At 44.1% G+C, this 15,950-nt stretch overlaps 1 protein-coding gene across 1 annotated transcript in view; it reads left to right on the top strand.

The window, feature by feature from the left end:
• The window catches only part of abcc5 (ATP-binding cassette, sub-family C (CFTR/MRP), member 5), a 28,983-nt gene extending 14,799 nt beyond the window's left edge, over window positions 1–14,184 (top strand). The window contains exons 17-30 of the mRNA XM_083774055.1: window positions 386–529; window positions 1,100–1,193; window positions 1,538–1,722; window positions 1,958–2,234; window positions 4,527–4,809; window positions 5,318–5,504; window positions 7,068–7,157; window positions 7,696–7,885; window positions 10,510–10,669; window positions 10,893–10,971; window positions 11,741–11,854; window positions 13,232–13,396; window positions 13,585–13,693; window positions 14,085–14,184. Coding sequence (XP_083630181.1) covers window positions 386–529; window positions 1,100–1,193; window positions 1,538–1,722; window positions 1,958–2,234; window positions 4,527–4,809; window positions 5,318–5,504; window positions 7,068–7,157; window positions 7,696–7,885; window positions 10,510–10,669; window positions 10,893–10,971; window positions 11,741–11,854; window positions 13,232–13,396; window positions 13,585–13,686 — 2,070 coding nt within the window. The 3' untranslated portion in view covers window positions 13,687–13,693; window positions 14,085–14,184. The remainder of the gene's footprint in view (window positions 1–385; window positions 530–1,099; window positions 1,194–1,537; window positions 1,723–1,957; window positions 2,235–4,526; window positions 4,810–5,317; window positions 5,505–7,067; window positions 7,158–7,695; window positions 7,886–10,509; window positions 10,670–10,892; window positions 10,972–11,740; window positions 11,855–13,231; window positions 13,397–13,584; window positions 13,694–14,084) is intronic.
• The last annotated feature ends 1,766 nt before the right edge of the window (window positions 14,185–15,950 follow it).

Below are 15,950 nucleotides of genomic sequence, written 5' to 3'. Positions count from 1 at the left end.
TCCAGCCCTTCTCTCTGTTTTTACTCACCACCGCTCAACGTTATTTCAGCTCCGGTGGTCAGCTCACCACCGGAGTGGTGGTCACCTCACCACCGAAAATCCAGACTATGAATAGGCCTTAAAGGGTTTCAGATATTTTAGGCTTGTTTCACAATTCTGTTTCAAATCTGTGTTATAGCGGTAAATCGGTTTCGGGCTGCAGATAAACTGGTTGACTTGAAGCCCAAACTTTAGAAACAATCTGTGTGTGTGTGTGTGTGTGTGTGTGTGTGTGTGTGTGTGTGTGTGTGTGTGTGTGTGTGTGTGTGTGTGTGTGTGTGTGTGTGTGTGTGTGTGTGTGTGAGGGTGTGTGTGTGTGTGTGTGTGTGTGTGTGCGTGCGTTTAGTACCTGGTAGAGTGTGATGATGTCATCCTAATGAGAGAGGGGAGTATAGTGGAGCGTGGTAACCATGATGACCTGATGAAGCTGAATGGAGATTACGCGTCCATGTTCAACAACCTGCAGCTAGGAGACCCGCCACACGCTGAGGTAACCTCGGCGATACAACCAGTGTCATTCAGTCACAAGCTGAGTGACGCCTGATGCTGCATTCGTTCACATGGACAAATGCAAAAGATACAAAGATGCAAAGCTATACACAGCGTATTTGTATCTTTGTAGCTGAAGTTTAAACCAGGCAGGACTTGGAGAAGCTTGGTCTTGTGTGGGTTCAGCTTGAGGTGGTGAGAAGACATCCACAGTGAGATGTCAGCCAGGCATGCAGTGATGCACTCTTCCACCTGAGTGGCACAGGGGAGAAGGATAGAAACAGTTGAGTGTCATTTGGCATAGCAGTGATAAAGACAGATTGTGAGCAGAGATGACAGTGCCAAGATATTTAGTATACAGGGACAAAGAGGTGTGGGTGAAATTCTCTCTCTCTCTCTCTCTCTCTCTCTCTCCTGTACTGTAGTCATTTCTGATCTCGTCACTCCCTGTCACTCCTAATGAGAATCACAGCATGCTCACTTCTGCCAGCTCCGCCACCTGTTTTGATTAGATTAGACTGGACATATTCCTGATGAGATAATGTTCTGAGCAGATGTTTGTGAATTGCAGGCTCCGGATATGAAACCAGGCAGTTCACTGAGGAAAACAACAGAGAAGAAAGCAGGATCTGTGAAGAAAGATCAGCCGGCCAGCCAGGACAACGGTACTGATCACTGATCAATAAGCAACATTTAGTCAGTTCTATCAGTAATCACGGATCTGTCTTGGTAGAATGAACACAGCGCCTAACAATTAACTTAAAGGGAAATACCACTCATTTTCAACATTGAACTATACCGTTTGTGATTAATATACCTTAGAGGTTGAAAATAATAAACAAAAATGTATTAAATCAATTTATTACCAGCTGCATTAGCTTGCACGTCGATGATAGACTCAGCTTGCTATTGCATAGCAGCTGGTAAAAAGTCCCCCCCTACTATTTAGCCTAGAACTGGAGTGTGCGTGTGTGTGTGTGTGTGTGTGTGTGTGTGTGTGTGTGTGCAGGTCAGTGTGTGTTACCAGAGGAGTGTGCGCACGGCGGGGTGTCATGGAGGGTGTATAAGGAGTACATGCGTGCTTCAGGAGGAGTCCTGGTGTGTTCATCCATCCTGCTGCTGTTTGTTCTCAACGTGGGAAGTTCAGCCTTCTGCACCTGGTGGCTCAGCTACTGGATTAACCAAGGCAGTGGAGTGAGTACTACTGTTGTCAACCTATGGGCCGGGACCCCCAGCAGGGTCCACACTTTTATTCCACAATTTTATTTTATTTTATTTTATTTTATTTTATTTTATTTTATTTTATTTTATTTTTATCAGATGACAATGAAGTGATAATGTGTGTGTGTGTGCGTGTGTTTGCGTGGGTGCGTGCGTGCGTGCGTGTGTGTGTGTGTGTGTGTTTGCGTGCGTGCGTGCGTGCGTTCAGAACACGACAGTGTTGCTCGGTAACAGTTCGGTGGTCAGTGACAGCATGAGGGACAATCCCATGAAGCATCAGTACGCAGTGGTGTACGCCTCCTCCATGGGCGTCATGTTGCTGCTCAAACTGCTGAGAGGAGTGGTGTTTGTCAAGGGGACGCTGAGAGCGTCCTCGGCGCTGCACGAAGAGTTGTTCCGGAAGATTCTGAGGAGCCCCATGAAGTTCTTTGACACGACGCCGAGCGGTCGAATACTCACCCGCTTCTCCAAGGACATGGATGAAGGTAAGGCACCACCACCACACCACAACACTACAACACTACACAGCCTTATACTCACCCGCTCTTCTCTAAGGACATGGATGAAGGTAAGGCACCACCACACCACCACACCACAACACTACACAGCCTTATACTCACCCGCTCTTCTCTAAGGACATAGATGAAGGTAAGGCACCACCACCACACCACCACACCACAACACTACACAGCCTTATACTCACCCGCTCTTCTCTAAGGACATAGATGAAGGTAAGGCACCACCACCACACCACCACACCACAACACTACACAGCCTTATACTCACCCGCTCTTCTCTAAGGACATGGATGAAGGTAAGGCACCACCACACCACCACACCACAACACTACACAGCCTTATACTCACCCGCTCTTCTCTAAGGACATAGATGAAGGTAAGGCACCACCACCACACCACCACACCACAACACTACAACATTACACAGCCTTATACTCACCCGCTCTTCTCTAAGGACATGGATGAAGGTAAGGCACCACCACCACACCACCACACCACAACACTACAACATTACACAGCCTTATACTCACCCGCTCTTCTCTAAGGACATGGATGAAGGTAAGGCACCACCACACCACAACACTACAACATTACACAGCCTTATACTCACCCGCTCTTCTCTAAGGACATGGATGAAGGTAAGGCACCACCACCACACCACAACACTACAACATTACACAGCCTTATACTCACCCGCTCTTCTCTAAGGACATGGATGAAGGTAAGGCACCACCACACCACCACACCACAACACCACAACACTACACAGCCTTATACTCACCCGCTCTTCTCTAAGGACATGGATGAAGGTAAGGCACCACCACACCACAACACTACAACACTACACAGCCTTATACTCACCCGCTCTTCTCTAAGGACATGGATGAAGGTACCACGACATCACATGACACAGCAAAACTCACTTATTTTTTTATTGAGAAGAAAGGATATAAAGGATGGAAAAAAGACATGGAAAGAAAATTGTTTTTAGACATTACAGATTTAATTTGAATTCCTCATACATTGACCATGGGCTGGACGAAAAGATCCCACTTTTTGTGACATGGATGAAAGTACCACAACATCACATGACACAGAAAACCTAAGCCTGCTTTGAATGATTTATTGCAGGGGTCCTCAACTAGAAATGATGAAGGTCCACAATTTTTTTTTGAATAAGACCGAGGTCCGGTCCCATGCGCGGCGTCCTTCGGAGAGCGGGGCTCTATGCCCGTTTAGTATGGTCAAGCCAAGCTTATACAAATCAGATCCCCTTCCACCCAACCAATAATGGGGTGCAGAGTGCAGGCCCGGAGTGGAACTCCAACTCAGGCCGGGAGTTATACGCCCTGGCAGGCCACACTGCGCGCCAGAATTTTGGAGGCCCTTGGGGGACATTTTGGGGGCCTTTGCAGCAATTTCACATGAGAAATGTACCATCTGATGGGTTTGGGTGGTCGACCGGACCGCGGTCCGCCAGTTGAGTACCCCTGATTTATTGGATACTTAATTAACAGTTTGCAAGTACAGAGGTACATTTGCAATAATGCTAAAAGGATAATACAGACAGTCCTGTGTGTTCAGTTCATCAAGATATACCGGTACTAGGAGCAGTAACAGTATATTTGCAGAAAAGGCAGTGGGGGGCAAATTATAAATTTTGGCAAGCTAGAAGACTTGTTTAGGGCCTGTCTACAAATGGTCTGCAAATTGCAAACAGGTGCTCTTTTATGGCGGTTTTGAAGGAGGGTAGGGGGTCACACTTTTTAATGGCTGGTTCCACATTTTGGTGCCATAATAGTATTTGTGGGGAATGAGATCAGTGGAGCTCCCTCTGGCGCAACTATAGCGATCAGAATAATTGATGTCTTGATGTTGATAATTTATGTCTGTCTAGCACACACAGATTAGCATTTGTGCTGCTCTCTCTCCTTGTTTTTAATGTTTGTGCCTCATTTAAAATGTGTCTATTGTCTAATGGAGAACCATATTTTGCTCCCATGTACGTATGCTGAGTTTGTACTATGGAGGTGACAACAACGTTTATTCTGATTATGTCTCTACCTCCCTCCCTCCCTCCCTCCCTCCCTCCCTCCCTCCCTCCCCCCCCCCCCTCCCTACCTCCCTCCCCCCCTCCCTCCCTACCTCCCTCCCCCCCTCCCTCCCTCCCTCCCTCCCTCCCTCCCTGCCTGCCTGCCTGCCTGCCTGCCTGCCTGCCTGCCTGCCTGCCTGCCTGCCTGCCTGCCTGTCTGTCTGTAGTTGACAGCCGCCTGCCGTTCCAGGCAGAGATGTTCATCCAGAACGTTCTGCTGGTGTTCTTCTGCCTGGCCGTGGTGGGCTGCGTCTTCCCATGGTTCCTGGCGGCGGCGGTGCCGCTGGTCGTGCTGTTCTCGCTGCTCCACGCCGTCTCGCGGGTCTTCGTGCGCGAGCTCAAGCGCCTTGACAACCTGACGCTGTCTCCCTTCCTGTCTCACGTCTCGTCCAGCGTGCAGGGCCTGAGCACGCTGCAGGCCTACGGGTGCACTCGCCACTACATGGACAGGTACGCTGCAGTGTTGATTTGGTTGACTGCAACTGTGATGAAAAAAGTTTTTACACTGAGGAAAAGTCAAAACTAAGCCATTAAAGCCACTAGAGACAACCTAGCATCAGTCTGATCAATATCAATGGTAACCCACTAACCGGTATATTGAAACTATAGGATACCAGGTAAACAATGAACCTCACGTCTGTCTAAATAACATGCTATGTAAATTACATTTAAGTGGTCAAGAAAAAAACTAAAATAATAAAACATGAATTGGGTGAAAGTTGTACGAGCTCCCATTATTTGTAATTTGCCGTCTGTAGGGATGGTTGTGGAATAGATCTGTAGGATTCATCACAACTAACAATAGAGGGTATATGCAATCAGATAGTAGTAGTAAGGCCAGAAAGTAGTTTGCCACTCAGTAGGCGTTCGCGCTTAACTTCCGGGTATGGTGATCACACGCATACCCTCTATATTTTGACCTGATGGTTTGACGTGTGCGTGCGTGTGTGTATCTCAGGTACCAGGAGCTGCTGGATGTGAACCAGTCGGTGTTGTACGTGTGGAGCTGTGCGGTGCGTTGGCTCGCCGTCAGGCTGGATGTGATCAGCGTGTCTCTCATCTGCATCACAGCTGTGCTGGTGCTGCTGATGCACGGCCACGTGGCCCCGCCATACGCCGGCCTGGCCATATCCTACGCTGTACAGGTCACTACTGTCATACACCATGTTATAATATCCTACGCTGTACAGGTCACTACTGTCATACACCATGTTATAATATCCTACGCTGTACAGGTCACTACTGTCATACACCATGTTATAATATCCTACGCTGTACAGGTCACTACTGTCATACACCATGTTATAATATCCTACGCTGTACAGGTCACTACTGTCATACACCATGTTATAATATCCTACGCTGTACAGGTCACTACTGTCATACACCATGTTATAATATCCTACGCTGTACAGGTCACTACTGTCATACACCATGTTATAATATCCTACGCTGTACAGGTCACTACTGTCATACACCATGTTATAATATCCTACGCTGTACAGGTCACTACTGTCATACACCATGTTATAATATCCTACGCTGTACAGGTCACTACTGTCATACACCATGTTATAATATCCTACGCTGTACAGGTCACTACTGTCATACACCATGTTATAATATCCTACGCTGTACAGGTCACTACTGTCATACACCATGTTATAATATTACATGGCTTAGTTGAATGCTTGATTCTGATTGGTCAATCACTGAATTCAGCTGTCTGTTATTTCCGGATAATTACCGCTCCGCTCCTATAACAGACCGATGCCTAATCAAACCCTCTGAGCACCAGCTGCGTGGCTGCGCCCTGCTGATTTACTGCTGTTTCCAATCCAACATGACAGCCATGTAAACGCACATACATTGTCATTTACAGCTAAACATTGAGCCGAAATCCGAAAATGGATTCTATTTGATCAACTCACTTCCTTGCATTTGGACCTGCCCAGCTCCAGCCCTGCAGCTGGGCAGACGCAGCCAGTGCGAACTTATGGAATACTTTTTTTGTTGTGTTTTGGGTCAATTTATTAATTTATGTTAGGTAGCCATGTAATAAGTGGGATAATATACCTTTAGGGTGTTTAACCACCTCGGCTTCGACTCGGTGGTTAAACCTTAGAGTATATATGAATAGAGAAGACACCCGAGTTCTCCTCCCATCCACTTGCATTAAGTTGCTCAAAAGCGCATGAGGCGATTTCACTCCTCCTTCCGTGTAGGAACAGAGTGCATTCTGGGATGGATTGGCCCCAAACACATGACCGTGCTGCCGTTGACTATCATTGTGCCGTTTGTGCGCGTTCACGTATGAAACATTCGTTCACGTGTCATGGCCCCAAACACATGAACGTGCGCAATGATAGTCAACGGACCAGTGCTGGCTCGAGCTGCAATACCAAATTTGGCCACTATGTCCATTTTGCCTCAGGGTTTCCTCCGGGTGCCGTCTCTATTCATATATACTCTAAGGGTTAAACTCCCTGTCTGTGAATTATCTCCCGACAATGACCACCTAGCCAGATATTATCCCTTACATGTCCTACGCTGTACAGGTCACTACTGTCATACACAGTATGGCAGTCCCATTTTCAAAATCCGTGGTACACACTACACACGGAAAGAAAAAATGCGTTGGTTATGGTAATAATTCTCGTGTGTGTGTGTGTGTGTGTGCGTGTGCGTGCGTGCGTGTGTGCGTATAGTTGACCGGACTGTTCCAGTTCACGGTGAGGCTGGCATCAGAGACAGAAGCTCGCTTCACTTCCGTAGAGAGAATACACCACTATATACAGGTACAGCACTATATACTATATACCGTGTATAGAGTTAACACTTTAACTCTATCTAATGCTTCAGCTATTCAAAATTGCCGATCTCCACAATGTAACTACTTCAACCCTAGCATACATATTCTGGGGAAAACAGAGGGGTGGCAGCACAAGTGAGACTGTGTTTGTCGCAGAGTGGATGACAGATAGAGGAGCTACTGGACACAAAGCAACCCTCTGTATCAAATATAAATGTATTTCAAGCCCAGCAACGTGTCACTCTTCCATGGGTCATCATAGTATACCATTATAAAGATCTTGTATTCATGTCACTCAACATTGCCATTAATAGTGATTAAGTATTGTTATTAATTCCGGCATTGTAAGTGTCTAACGAACACAATTGGCCCGTGTTCGGGGGAGGGCTGCCGGGCGGGGAGGGTGATATTAGTCATTGCACGTACTATGGGACAGCTAGAGTGGTGCGCTTTAAAGATCATTGTGACTTTAAAGATGAATAATTGTACAACTTTAAGAAGTGTATGTATGTATGTGTTTTCAGTCGTTGTCTTTGGAGGCTCCTGCTCGCATAAAGAACCGCGCCCCGCCCTGTGACTGGCCCCAGCAGGGGGAGCTGGTGTTTGAGGACACAGAGATGCGTTACCGTGACAACCTGCCCCTGGTCCTGAAGAGACTGTCCTGTAGGATCAAACCCAAAGAGAAGGTCGGCATCGTCGGACGCACAGGCTCAGGTATACTAGACACTCAGTGTATTTCCACTGGGCCTTTTGCCTCAAAGGCTTTCAGCTTTCAGGAAGAAAGCAAAAATACACAGGGAAGACATATTTGAATACAGAAAAAGTTCAAAAATCACAGCGAGCATTGTACCTGATTTATACTTGTTTGCGACGTGCATCGGTGGGGATTCCTGGACAATTTACTACAGTGTTCTTGCATTAACAAAGCATTAAAACAAGTTTGAAAGCATGTTTAAAATCACTCAACTTGCCTATTGTGCCTAACGATGATGTCACTGGCAGGACAGAGCCCTCCTATGACACAGAGCGAGTAGACAGAAATGGTGCCATCTTATAATGAGCATTAATGAGGATCAATTATATATTATATATATTAATATATATATAAGTACCCAAAGACGCTTTACAAAAATAATCAACTCTATTACGAAAAACACTGAAAAGGGGTATGTCTATAGAGTGAAATCAATAAAAACAGTGGAACAGTAAAACAGGCAAGTTAGCTAGGGAAAGCAACATTGAAGAGGTGGCGGTTTTGAAGAATGGGAGGGTGGGGGCTTAAGGCCTATTCATACTCCAGTTTTAGGTGATAAGGTGACTACAACTACAACATGGCGTCATGCTGTGGTGGTACTGTAAGCACTTCACCGCTTACTCAAACACATCTCTCTGTTTTTTACTAACCACTGTTTCGGTGCTCACCTCATCACCTGAAACTGTGTAGTATAAATAGGCCTTCAGTAGCTGGATATAGGTTGGGAAATAAAAAATCACACCTGTGTGAAGTGAGGGGCGCTCTTATTATCGTACATCATCATGACGTAAAACAGACACTATGGGCTGTATTTTGCGTGTCTTAAGTACCAGGTCTTATTACTTAACTTAAGACCTGGAGGCGTGATCAATGCTATTTGGCTATTCTTTTTTTTTTTACTTTGTTTTTATTTCAGTTTAGGCAACTCCACAGAATTACAGGTATACATTTTTCTTAAAACTGTTTTTACTGTTCATACTTTCACACTACATTATGCATTCATATACACAAACAACTTCACATGAATTTACAAGTATTCACACCAAAAAAACAAAACAACAACAAGGAAATAAAATAAATAAAAAGTATATGGCGAGGAAAAAGCAACAGAGCGTCAACAACACTGGGAAATGAACAATATTGAGGACAGAAATGACTGGAGATGGAGGAAAGCGTATGAGTACACCGGAAGGTCTGGGGAGTGTATTTAGTGAGTTGTTACTCGGGATTCCGAAACTTGCTACCTCATTAGTAGAGGCAGTACAGGACTCCACCTTTTACTAAATATGTTTGGTTGAAGCCTCAGGGCATATGTAATTTGTTCCATCTGGTAAATGTCCCATATTTTTTCCACCCACATACTATATGTTGGTGGGGCAGGTTTTAGCCATTTAATTGTAATGCATTTGATGGCCGCTGTAAGCAGCACATGCAATAAATATATTTTGGCTCTACCCTCCAGACCTTCCGGCAACATTCCTAACAACATTACTATGGGATCCTCTGGGATGTTTTGACCGAAAACTTCTGTTAGTGCTTCAGAAACCTCTCTCCAGAATAGTCTCAATTTGGGGCATGTCCAAAATATATGAGTATGATATGAGAATAGATGCTGGAGGGGCTGCGGAGCACATATTGGGATATGTGCTCCGCAGCCCCTCCAGCATCTATTCGAGTGATTTGGACCCATTTTGGCCACTATTTGAGGCGTCCTGAAAAATCTAGATATTACTTTCCATTTAAATTCTCTCCAAGTATTCGAGTTGGTTACCAGGTGCGCTTCACTACATACCTCTTCCCATGTATCCGTTGTTACTTCTATACCTAATTCAGCCTCCCATTTCTCTTTTATATACAGTGTATTATTTGGGCAAAGGTCCAAGAAGACTTGGTAGAATTCCTTGATTACCTTGCCAGTACCAAATTCAAATTTGAGCAACAGCTCCTCAATAGGAGTGGGTTTCATGGCTCTCTCCCAGTCCTTATGTTTTGTTAGAAAGTCTCTCAGTTGCAAATATCTGAAAGAATTTGTCTTTGGGAGCCCGAATTCAGTCTGTATCTGTTCGAATGATTTAAGACCATCCTTATTAACTAATTGGTGTATGCTGGTTAGGCCGAATTCTGTCCAATTCCTGAATCCTACATCCAATTGGGCTGGTATGAACTCCTTTATGTAACCAATATGTGTTAGCGAGGAGATCTGTTTAGGTAGTCCAAATGAAGTTTTTATTTTTCTCCATATTTTTTAAGTAACTCTAGTCCACTCGCTCATTTGGATCTCTTTCAGTGAGGTATCGCCATTTGGCTATTCTGAGTGGCCAACGAGCCTTGACTACGCCTCCAGGTTTTAAGTTAAGTAATAAGACCTGGTATTTAAGACACGCAAAATACAGCCCTATGTCTATTTGCTCATACACTACGTAAAATTCTCCATTCATTGTCAATGGGAATATAATGTCTGTGTCGGACAAAGTTTGCGGACAGACACCAAAAGCTGGATATAGGAGGGGCTAGCGCCCCTCAAAAATGGGTCAAGTGGTCATTGATAAACCATCTCTCTCTCTCTCTCTCTCTCTCTCTCTAGGTAAATCGTCTCTGGGCGTGGTGCTGTTTCGTCTGGTTGAGCCTTGCGGAGGTTCCATAAAGATCGACGGCATCAACATCTGTGACATCGGCCTGGCCGACCTCCGCAGCAAGCTGTCAATCATCCCGCAGGAGCCAGTCCTCTTCAGCGGAACCATCAGGTATGTAAGGTGTGGGGCTTACCAGGGGGCGTGACCTTGTGAATGCATTTTATTATTCATTTATTTTATTCTGGAGCTGTCTTTTGTTCTACAGGGTTTTATTTTCTACCGATTGTGGTCCCGGATATAATGACTGAATTAGATCATTCATAGATGAATATGTTGTGTTTTGAAAGGCTAGCATTTCAAAACAAACTGGCTTGTTTGTGTGTTTGTTTTTTAGGTCAAATCTGGACCCTTCTAACCAATACCAGGAAGACAAGATATGGAATGCGCTGGAGAGAACACACATGAAAGAGTGTGTGAGTAAAACACGCATGCACGCACACACGCAATGCTCATTATTCTCACTGAAGATTCACTGTTTATTATATGACGACAAACACCGCACATCTGACTGTACAGCTGACCCCCTATAAGCGACCAGAACATCACACAGAACCATAAATAAGTTCAGCCTACTTTGCTGCATCATGTCATTCATATCATTTCATGCAGGGTATAAACGTGGTCAACGTGTAATGCTTTTTTAATCTCTTAATGTTCTGTTTATCCAGTCCTAGTCCTAGTGCTTAAGCAGCACGCTCAGAGCTGCTATCTCCACCCTGATAATTCCCCTGCTGCTGGCTTCACTTCACTACACTCAGAGATCAGGAACTATGTCCTTGGACCCAAAGTCAAGCTAGATTCCTGCAAGTTCCTGAATTACAGGACAAGTTCAAAATAAATTGCACCTGTGTGAAGTGAGGGACGCTCTTATCATCGTACATCATCATGACGTAAAATAGACACTATGGGCCATATCCTGCACCATCCCTTTACCACTTATCCCTAAACCTATTTTCCTTTTTTTTTTACAATTTTAAAACCGTTTGAAAATTGTTCAACTAGCCAATCTACATCGACATGTTGTGAGCTAGATATACAGTACAACTGGTACTTAAAAGTGGTGGAAACATGATGGGGGGGGGGGGGGGGTAGACAGTCCTATTACCTGTCCTTATGGCCTGTTTTCTATCCTTGTGTCCTATTACCTGCCTATATGGTCTGTCTCCTATCCTTGTGTCCTAGGTGTCTCAGCTGCCTCTGAAGTTGGACTCTGAAGTGGTGGAGAATGGAGAGAACTTCTCTGTTGGAGAGAGACAGCTGCTGTGTGTGGCCAGAACTCTGCTCAGACAGTGTAAGGTAGGATGAGCTTTAGCCTGCAGCTCAGGTAGGTTATGTTTTGGTAGGTTATGGCTAAGTAAGTTTAAAGTTATCATTAGGTAAGTCATAGGTCATGGTTAATGTCTCAAGAACAGCTTTTGAGTCTGTCGGCAGGGGCATTGAGAATGTGTGTACATTGTTGTTAGAAGGAATGAAATGTGAGGAGGGCTCAAGGGGTACCAAATAGGCCAACGTCCTGTTAACAACAAACAGCAGATGGCGCTGTTTTTTCCTTTTTTTTGCTGATGGGTTCCCATATTCAGTCATGGTTAAGCCCAAACCACAACAAAGGGTCGGGAGTCGGGACAAAACGTTTTTTTTAAGGTGAACCACGCCAATGCAACTTATTGAGTTGCAAGGAGTTGCATTGGTGTGGTTGACCTTAAAAATCCAGTCTTCTACCCTGAGCCATAAGGTTAGGGTAGACAGTTTCAGTTTAACAGGCTAGACATAACTTTACTTATAGTACCTCAGGTATGGTGTAAATAAGGTGTTATTATAGGCTGTGTATTGTAACTCATCCTTGGGCAACTGGCGGCCGGGGGGCCACATGCGGCCCCCACCATCACTTAATCACGTTAATATCTGAATACTGATATATTATTGATTTCAGCTGTTACAATTCCAAACATGCAAACATGACCCGCTTTAATTACTTCAGTCTACATTAGCAGCTGAATAACTATAGTATTAAAATGTCATTGTCTTTTTTTTATGTCCAATGTATTTGTATTTAGTTGATAAAGTTAACAAAACTATAACTAAATGCATTTGAAATTCAATAAAAAAAAGTAACTTTTCAGGATTCCAATTCAAAAATAGCAAAACATAATTCAGGATTTCAATTCAAATATAGCAAAGAATAGCTGATCTGCAAGATTGTAGATCGGCTATGTTTTGTTAAGAGAGTAATATGCGGTGGCCCTCTGGAGTGAGTGTGGAAATATAGACAAATCCAGGAACGGGTCTCATGGTCGCAGCTCAACCATTACTCAATGGCTCTGGTCTCAGCCACCGCGGTGGATATTTTGACATTCCGTTTTTTTAATGTTGCCACTACGGTTGGAGCTGCCATAAACTACACAGGTTCATCTCGATGTTCTGGGCATCTTTGTAATGTTAGTGTTAGTAAAAAGCAGGTAAAAGAGTAACGTTCGAGGCAGACTAACATCAGTCACTCTGCCGTTCACTATAGTAGAAGAGGTGCGCCTGGTGAGGGTTTAAACCCTGCAGCTACGTCGAGTTCGCCTACAGGAAATACGTAAGCTGCGACCATGAGACCCGTTCCTGGATTCGTCTATAGTGGCCCTCTCCATCGTCAAAGTTACCCACCTCTGTTGTAACTCTTCCTCCCAGGTTCTGATTGTTGACGAGGCCACGGCAGCGATGGACGCCGAGACGGACGCTCTGATTCAGGAGACAATAAGGACGTCTTTCGAGGACGTCACCACTCTGACCATCGCCCACCGCCTCCACACCGTGCTCAACTCAGATAGAATCATCGTCCTCAGCCAGGGACAGGTCAGGGTGCTGTACATTCAATGTCACACAAGTTCAATAACCTTTTTTGAAAAGGTTAACAATACATGCACACACACACACACACACACACACACACACACACACACACACACACACACACACACACACACAAATTGCATAAAGCTAATTTAAAATGTATGTCCTGTCTCCTTATCTGATTGGCTCAGGTGGTGGAGTTTGACGAGCCCGCTAAGCTGTTGGCCAATGAGAACTCCAGACTGTGTGCCATGATGGCTGCTGTGGAGAACAAGATATCTGTCAGAGGATGAGGAGGAGGTCAAGATATCTGTCAGAGGAGGAGGAGGAGGTCAGGAGGAGAACAAGATATCTGTCAGAGGATGAGGAGGAGGTCAGGAGGAGAACAATATATCTGTCAGAGGAGGAGGAGGAGGAGGAGAACAAGATATCTGTCAGAGAAGGAGGAGGAGGTCAGGAGGAGAACAAGATATCTGTCAGAGGATGAGGAGGAGGTCAGGAGGAGAACAAGATATCTGTCAGAGGATGAGGAGGAGGTCAGGAGGAGAACAATATATCTGTCAGAGGATGAGGAGGAGGTCAGGAGAACAAGATATCTGTCAGAGGATGAGGAGGAGGAGGAGAACAAGATATCTGTCAGAGGATGAGGAGGAGGAGGAGGAGGATAACAAGATATCTGTCAAAGGATGAGGAGGAGGAGAACAAGATATCTGTCAGAGGAGGAGAGGAGAGGAGGCAGTGAGGATGGAGTGTCCAGTATGAACAAGGCGATGACAGACAGTGGGACCTGAAGCTGTGATGTGAAGACATCCACACACGTCAGTATTCAGTTTCATTTATCATAATTACCATATATCCACATCACTTTATACTTAGAGCATATGCACTGTATGCACTGTACATTATGTAATGGATAATATCTGGCTAGGTGGTCATTGTCGGGAGATAATTCACAGACAGGGAATTTAATCACCCTGAAGGTGAATTATATCCCGACAATGACCACCTAGCCAGATATTATCCCGCTTATTACATGGCTACCTAACATAAATTAATAAATTGACCCAAAACAAACTAAATAAAAAAAAGTATTCCATTAGTTCACGCTGGCTGTGTCTACCCAGCTGCAGGGCTGGAGCACTGTCAGAAAACAAGGAAGTGAGTTGATCAAATAGAATCGATTTTCGGGTACTGCTTTGTCTATTTCTCACCAATCAGAATCAATCATTCAACCATTCTCAATAATGACCACACTGTTCATTATACTGCTTATTACACGGCACTTAAGTACAAAAATCAATAACTTGACACAAAGTGTAACAACAACAAATATTTTGTGGATTTCAAAATATCTCATTGCTTCAGCTAAAGAAAGTGGTTGACCATTCAGAATTGAGCATTCATAAAAGGAAATAGAAAATAAACTATCTGCCTAAACCTAGTCTATATATACACACAATATAAACTTAGTCTACATACTGTATAAACCTAGTCTATACAGTATAAACCTATACAGCATAAACATAGGCTGTATAAAGTAAACCTAGTATGCAAACACAGTCAATAAAAAACTATTCTACAAACCTAATCTGTATGTACGTCTGGTCTTCATGTTAATCTACCGTAGTCTATACAGGATATAAACCTAGTATTGTATAAACCTTAGTACTGTATGTATATAAACCTTTGTACTGTATATTTTCGTTGCTGTCGGGAGGAAACCACCTAACTCCATTTTTGAGATTCTTTATTATTATTATTTTTGCATACATCAGTCCTATTGAACACCCTTTACGTCCAATGAAAAGTAGTAAAAAGTGCTTCGGACAAAACCTCTTAACTCCATTGGACCCTCGGCTCAAACTGTCTGTAGTGCTAACTCCACCACCTCTCCCCCTCTGCAAGTAATTGACAATTAATAAAGTCACAAAACCAATTTTTTTTTTTTTTTTAAGATATTTTTTTGCGGCTTACGCCTTTTATTGATTTTTGAAGGGACAGACAGTAGGCTGACAGGAAACGGGAGAGAGATGGGGGGATGACATGCAGTAAAGGCCGTGTCGGGTCCGGGAGTCGAACCCGCGGCACACTGCGACTGGATTACCAGTCCGGTGCCCAGACCGTTACGCTACGGCCTGGGCCACAAAACCAACTTTGATGAGGCGGTATTGCTTTGTTTTAAAAATATATGTTTTTCTTAATTTCCTGAAAAGAAAATATTTTTCATTTCCATTTCAGGTGATTTCTTCCCGACAGCAGAGATATATAAACCTAATCTGTAGATAAATCCAGTATAGTCTGTTTATTATATTCCATAAAGCTGGTCTTACCATATAACCCTATAGTGCAGTATAACCTGGTCTACTCGTGACGGAATCAGGAACTTGATGTCGTACAGTTTCTAAATATACAAAAACTGTAAAATGAAACAAAAAAACCTAACATTTCAGTGAAAATATGTCTTGACCGGCCAAAGTATATTTTTACGGTACAAAATATATTTTCATGTGAAATATGTGTAATATATTTTTGTCTGTGTGGTGTTTTTCCATAAAGG

This window comes from Protomyctophum parallelum (genome assembly GCF_964188405.1).
Source record: "Protomyctophum parallelum genome assembly, chromosome: 9".
Lineage (NCBI taxonomy): Eukaryota > Metazoa > Chordata > Actinopteri > Myctophiformes > Myctophidae > Protomyctophum > Protomyctophum parallelum.
The sequence above is the reverse complement of the archived record's forward strand: the minus strand, read 5'-3'. Positions and strand labels throughout refer to the sequence as shown.